The sequence below is a fragment of the Corvus brachyrhynchos genome, unplaced genomic scaffold (assembly GCF_000691975.1).
Source record: "Corvus brachyrhynchos isolate BGI_N302 unplaced genomic scaffold, ASM69197v1 scaffold32, whole genome shotgun sequence".
NCBI lineage: Eukaryota > Metazoa > Chordata > Aves > Passeriformes > Corvidae > Corvus > Corvus brachyrhynchos.
Genome location: NW_008237919.1, coordinates 6,277,939 through 6,284,632, shown reverse-complemented (window position 1 = coordinate 6,284,632; position 6,694 = coordinate 6,277,939). Strand labels below are relative to the sequence as shown.

At 39.0% G+C, this 6,694-nt stretch overlaps 1 protein-coding gene across 1 annotated transcript in view; it reads left to right on the top strand.

The window, feature by feature from the left end:
- Nucleotides 1–911: 911 nt before the first annotated feature.
- Nucleotides 912–6,694, top strand: part of DBX2 (developing brain homeobox 2) — a gene marked incomplete at its 5' end in the record, with an annotated part of 17,010 nt that continues 11,227 nt past the window's right edge. The window contains one exon of the mRNA XM_017733088.1: nt 912–1,032. Coding sequence (XP_017588577.1) covers nt 912–1,032 — 121 coding nt within the window. The remainder of the gene's footprint in view (nt 1,033–6,694) is intronic.

Below are 6,694 nucleotides of genomic sequence, written 5' to 3'. Positions count from 1 at the left end.
GCGCACCTGAGGGTGCAGAGAGCGCGGCAGAGCCCTGTGATGGCCACGTCGGGGGCTGTTAAATGCCCCTAATCGCAGTTCTTTCAGGCCTTGACGTCCCTCAGCTTCAAGGGATGGTAGAAGCTTCGCCGCCAACAGGCGCTCCGGGAAAGTCTGAGATTTCAGCTTTTGGTAGAAAGGCGAGCGGTCCCATCCTCCTAAGTAGCGACAGCTGGGGGGGGGGGGGGGGAGCAGCAGCGCCTTCTCCACATGCCCTGCCTTGGAGGACAGTAAGGCGTGAAGGGCCGGGCTCCTCCTGCCTAGAGGAGAATTAAGCCATGTAGAACAGGCAATTTTCTGGAAGTTTTGAGAAAACTAGGGACGGGGGGGGGAAAAAGTTTCAAAGCCGTGTAAAGGTGCGTCATCAGCCTTTCGGCCCGGTGTCTCACAGAGAGCCAGCACTCTGCAGGGCGGTGGGGACCAGCTCGCAGCCGCAGGGTGCCCGCAGGAACCGGTGCCATGGAATTGGAAACAAACAGGTTTACAAAACCCATTCTGTTTCTTGAATGTTCCGATTTCCGTATAAATACATTTTGTCTGGGCATGAGCAACGTATTTTAAGAAATGTGCACTTCTGTTGGTTAGGGAACTGACTGAAGTTGTAGTCAATGTTAATTCATGAAATTCGGTATTAGACTCACCATCTATACTGTATTTTTCTTTTCTGTTACAATACGTAAATTTGTTCCAATATTATGTGATGTTTTAAGAATTTTTATTTATGGTAAAGCGGCTTTAAGTGCATTTAAAGTGAAAATCAGACAAGCAGAATTGTATCTATTGAATTAAGTTTTTGAGATGTGAAACCAAAAAGCTTGTTTTGGAAACAGAAGTAATTGTTTTCTTTTCAAACATATTTTTATTTCAATTAAATCCTGCAAACTGTTCTTCAAAATCCAAAGCAGTACGATCCTTTAGCATTACGTACTTTAAAGGTAGGCAGGAGAGAGTCAAAGTGTCCATTAACATTTCTGAATGTTCCAGACCTCTCAGGTAAGTGTTATCTTAAGCATATCAGTTACTTAAACGTGTTTGTTTTAACTAACTATAGGCTAGGCCAGGGAACAGGACGACTATCATCTTCCTGCAATTAAGTGAATATTATCCCTTCTTCCCCTGCCTTCCCTTTGCCCTTCCCCTGAAAAAAATGTTCTAGAGAAAATGCTACATTTATTTGTAAAAAGAGAGATAGCAGGTGCCCCAGCGCTCTTTGCTAAAGTTGTTTTTTTGTGGTGGTGGTGGTTTGTTTGTTTTAAAAAGATATAGGTTAATTACTACAGAAGTTCCAGAATGTCAAGTTTTTCAAATGCTTGCTTCCGGGATTAATTATTTTTTTGATCGACCTAGTAGTAGTTGTGATTTTAGTGTGGTAGGTCTGCCTAGTGATTTGGAGTCCAGTCCTATGTTTCTTCTGATTCCACAGCTCCCACGGATCTCAGCAAAAGCACCAGGCTCTTAGATTTGAGGAGGGAGAAATACTAGGGTTTCCTCGTTCATTGTACACCCAGAAGAAAATTCTCCTGTGACTGTACACTTGCAACAATGACTTTTGTTTTCTAACAGGGATCTGTTGATTCTGATCTGGTTTGTATGTCTTAAAGTGATAAGGAAGGACACTTAGTTGTCCCAACATTCATAAATTTGAATTAGGTTGGAACTTGCTTGCTGAGCCAGTTTGTGGTTTCTAAGGAGTCTCTTGTCTCTAGTGTAGGCGTATACTGAGGAAACTGTTCAGACCAGACACTGCATTTGTGAGTAGGGCTGGGGTCGTCAGGCTGTGTATAATGTTTCTTGTTTATACAGTGACAGGGCAAAGGAGCATTTTGGCAGAACAAAAATTTTAGCTTTCAGGGACTACTGAAGATATTTTAACTAAGAAATTTGTGCTAGGTAGGGTTTTTAAATTTAGTGATGTTTATGATTTTTTTGTTTGTTTGGTTTTTTTTTGAGGAAAAAACTCATATTTTGACCCCCCAAATCACATGGCATTTTGGAAAATCTTCGTCTAAGTCTTTAATAAGACTATTGAAAATGATAAAGCAATTAAAAAAAAAATCTTTCTAAGCTACCAAGTGCTTTATAGATCATGCAGGAACTAAAAGTCCCCTAATAAACTAGCTTGGCATAACCTAGAGGTTTTAATAAAAAAAATAAAGAGAATTGAAAAAGTACCAGACTTTTTGGAAAGAGTTATCTGTATTATTCATGTAGTCCCAAATTCTGGTGAGGTCACCAAAAGTTCTCAAAAAGAAGGAAATGTAAAATCACACCAGGGACTGAACTGAATAAGCTGAACCTTTTTACATGTATCCACAGTACCAACAAAGGAAAGGCATAAAGAAAGCGCTCCATTTTAGGGTATCTTTTAACACTCTGTGAAAGTCCTAAAGAATGTAAATCCTGTATTCTTTCTGTAAATTGGAAAACACTTATCCATGGTGGCAAAGGAGACCAGGTGGGATGGCATTCTTCATCTGGACTATCTGGTCGTGGTAATTTTTCCTTTTGTAACTCCTCAGCAACTGAATTGTATCAGCAAGTTTCCATTTCCATAATTTACAGGTTTCAAAGTATTTAGTTGGACTATTTCAAGTGCTTACCTGCATGTGTATTTTATGTGTATCTCCTACAAAATAATTGTGAATAAAAAACTGAACAAGTATTCAGAAAGTGTCACATCCTAAATATTACATCATCTAATGAACGTGTTCGAAATAAATATATTTGTTGTCTGTAAAAATTAAAATAATCACTTTCCATCATTACACACATTTTTAAAAATTAGATACAATCATCATAGGTGCTTGAAATTAGTTTGGTTTAATTTAAGAAGAACATGAACAAAGAGCATGTTACATAAAACTTAGGCAGGAAAAGCAGAAGGAGCGTTACTGCTATACAATAAAGTCGTGAGCCTTCTGCAGTGGTATGCCAATTTATACTGGCTTGGGATTCCCACAGGCTTTCTTGCACTTTGCTTGAAGCCTCTTTGCTCTGTGCTGTTCTCAATTTCTGCTTGCTAATCTGGGTTTTAGTCCCTTGCACTCCAAGCCTATTGTTATCTTCTCGATAAATTAGAAGACCTGACAGTTTTCTTTAGTGTTTTCTGAGACATAAAAATTGTCCAGAGGATGCTGAGATGCTGTGTGTTGTAGACAGGTGCTGTAAAGAGGTCCACTCCACATATTTCTTCATGACTTAGTTTCCAGAAGTATTGGCTGGCACCAGAGCAGAGATGACCTCCTTGGGAAATGCGAAGTTACCTGCTACCTGAAATAATTTTTCTGAATATCTCTGCTCTTCTCAAGTAATTTTCCCTGGAGCAGGTTGGCAGTAAGTGCTTTACAACCTGAGTAGGGTCATGTGGAAAGAATCTGGCTTTCTGCTTTAATTTTGGCATTTTGATAGATTAACAGAGAAAGGGAATTGAAAAATGCAACAAAACAAATGTAACAGTGAGATAATTCCATTGTAAAACCTGCTGAAAATTTTATCTGGGGATTTTCACTTAAAGCATCAGAATACAATAGAGCAGAATGAAGGACAGCACACATATAACACAAAAGAAATCAGTTAGAAGAACTATATAGTAAATATAAATTGGACTTATAGTAAACATCCATAGATGTACTTTATACATATCCAGATTCATCTGTGCTATAGGTGTATCTTTTCTTTCTGTAACATTTGGGTATTTACATTTTGATGCATTTTATCATCACAATGTGCCAGTGAGATAGGAGAGATTTCTACTGTGTAGAGGAGGAGCTGGAGCAAAAAGAAATTAGGTGATTTACTTAAGATATTACAGAAAACTGGTAGCATTGCAAGGAGATTAAACCAAGTCTTCTGCAGGCGAAGTCTCCGGAAAATGTCAGTTTTTTCCTTTTCAGGTGATGACAACTGTTCTATACTGTAATACTTAGTGAATCAAACATATCTTATTTCCCATATTTAATAAAGTGTCTAGTGTTTCTTTATGACAACCAGGAGATAATTAAATTACTGAAATTTAAGTGATTTTTTTTTCTTTCATTTTGGACCTCTTCTTAGTGAATTAATGCTTATTAATTATTGATTTCAAGGCAACTGGCAGCCAGGGTGTGTCCTCAAGCAACATGTCACACTAGCTTTCAGTAAAATAAAAGACAGGAAAGAGCCCAGTGTTTTATCTTGACTCCCTCTAACTCAGGCAACAAGTTGACTGACAAGTCTTAAGGTTTTCTTGTTTTGTTGGTGTTTTCTGGAAAAAACTTCTTTGAGGTGGGGAGATCTGTTTAGCTTCTTTTCTTATTCCCTGATTGCCAGGAGCACTGAGACACTGTCATTGTTTTAAAAGTTTGTCTTTGGAAGCAAAGAAGTTTTTGTAAGTATTAGAAATCACAGACTCTGTCCAGCACGTTTCCTGTTTCCAGTTAACTTCATGAACCATTTAATAGAATTGGTCTAGAATGCCCAGTATATCTTAAGAGTGGCTGCAAAATGGCTTTTAAAGGACAAACAGTTGTCCTCATTGTGAGGTTGCCAGAGCTAGACTAGTGCCAGCTACTCTTCAACCCAGCCACTAGTCTGGCAGTCTGTGCTCAGTGAGGAATATGAGCATTGGCTGGACACTGCTCCTTCCTTTGGCTACTCTCGCTGTGCCATCTCTTAGAAGGAAGAGGATCCTGAGTTTGGTCCTTAGCAAGATTTAGGTACTGCCAGAAGATCTCAGAGCTGCACTAGGAAGACAAATGGTGGAGTTTGTAGAAAAGGAATTTTTTTCAAAATTAAAACAACTGCAGGCATATAAAACAGTAGGAGACTGTTTCAAATGTCAGATATGTAGACCCTGATATTTATAAAATTATGCATCTAAATATTTTCAGTAACCTGGACTGTGTTTCTTTGAGGTGAGTTGTCACTTTGGAGAAGTGGCCTTTGCTTTGTGCTGAAAAGCTTATGAAAATTTTTCTTGAGAGCCTACTTTTGTCTGCAGTTGTAGCACATAATTCTATGAGTTATTCTGAATGTGTATTCAGAATTTTACCTCCTTATGACTATGTGAATATCTCAAATTTCAACTTCAAAAAGTATTTCCTTGTTCAAATATAAAAATACTGAACCCCTCATGTTAAAAAAAAAAAAAATAGAATTCACCATGTGTTATTTTTTCATTCTAACATTGCTTATATTGTCTTGAGACTTTTGTCTGTTTGGAGCTAGCAATACTGCAACAAGTAAAGACTGGTCCAGGTAGAAAATTCTGGCTAATCAGTGCATACCACTGGAATAAATGGTGCATTTTGGCCTAATGTAAGATTTTGAATTAGAGCTGCAACAGTGAAGAACCAGTGAATTGTCCTCTTGCAGCATCTGACCCTAATTTTGTCATGCTTGAGGAGATAATTTCTACAAATTGTAGTATGTTGAAAATCAAAGAAAATTTGAATTGAATTTTAGAGTCTTTATGGCTGTACAGATGTTAGTATTCTTTTGATGTTACCTATGAAGGATAAGAAGAATGTCATAGTAATTCAGCTGTCTAATAAGAAGTATGCGTCGTGTCTAATCTATAGTCAATACCGAGAGATGCCTCCACAGCATGACACACCTTATGTGTCTGTTTTAAGGGGATGAATTGTTATGTAGAGATTCTTATCTCTTCTCATGGTTGTACAGGAGGCCCAGACAAGGAACTCGGGCAAGACACTTAACTTTTAGACAGAGAACTGACAGTGATGCCCCTTTTGACAAGAACTGGTAATCATAAACTGCTGAGGCACACTAGTACGTGGGCATCCTGAGGAAGGACAAAGCCAGAAAAAAAGCTGGTAAATCCTCAGGTAGATTCCCATTGTTTCAATAGCAAGGCTGTGTACGAGGCATGGAGAGGGTAGAAGCCACTTTTACTGCTGACATCAGGGGACCCATGGAGTCTTTGGCAAACATTGTGGAGTTTGGTTGTTGCTTTGGGTTGTAGAGGTGAGATCTGACCATGTATTGTCACCAGCCTCAGGCTGGTGTATTTCCTCAGGCGATGAAAAACATGTACAACAGATTACAATGTAATAATAAGGCATGTGGATGATACTTCTGAAAACTGACAGTGATTGATGTGGTTTCAGATAATCTACAGCATGATGCTCTTGGCCATTACATTGCTGTAGGTGTAAATGATGATTATGCTGTTAGCATGTTTCAAGCCCTTCTTGGGGGCTGCTCTGCCAATTTTTGAAAGCCCCACCAAGACCCAACATAAAAATGCAAGCTTCTTGCATCCACCTTTTGTGTAGTATTTAACAATATATATATTAGAACTTTAAAACCCTTTCTATGAGTGTTTGTAAGTTTCTTGAAACTCTGCGTATTCTGCTCTGCTCTGCCCTTTTGGCTTGACTTCCTTTGAGCACTCGTATGATGTTTTACAGGAATAAATAGGAAGCAAACAGTAACTTTGGGAGTGCAGGAAATCCAGTTCTGAGGGGTCTTGCACCACAGGCACTTGCAGTAAGTTTTTCCAGTTCCATGTGATGGCAGTTGCTTTTGGGTGGGATATGGCAGTGGCTGCTGCTTCATTCTCACAGATGGAGGCTCCTCTTCAGCTGGTTGAAGTGCTTTGGGGGTGCACAACTTCTGCCGGAACATTGCACTCTAAAGACAGTAACTGCTAGGG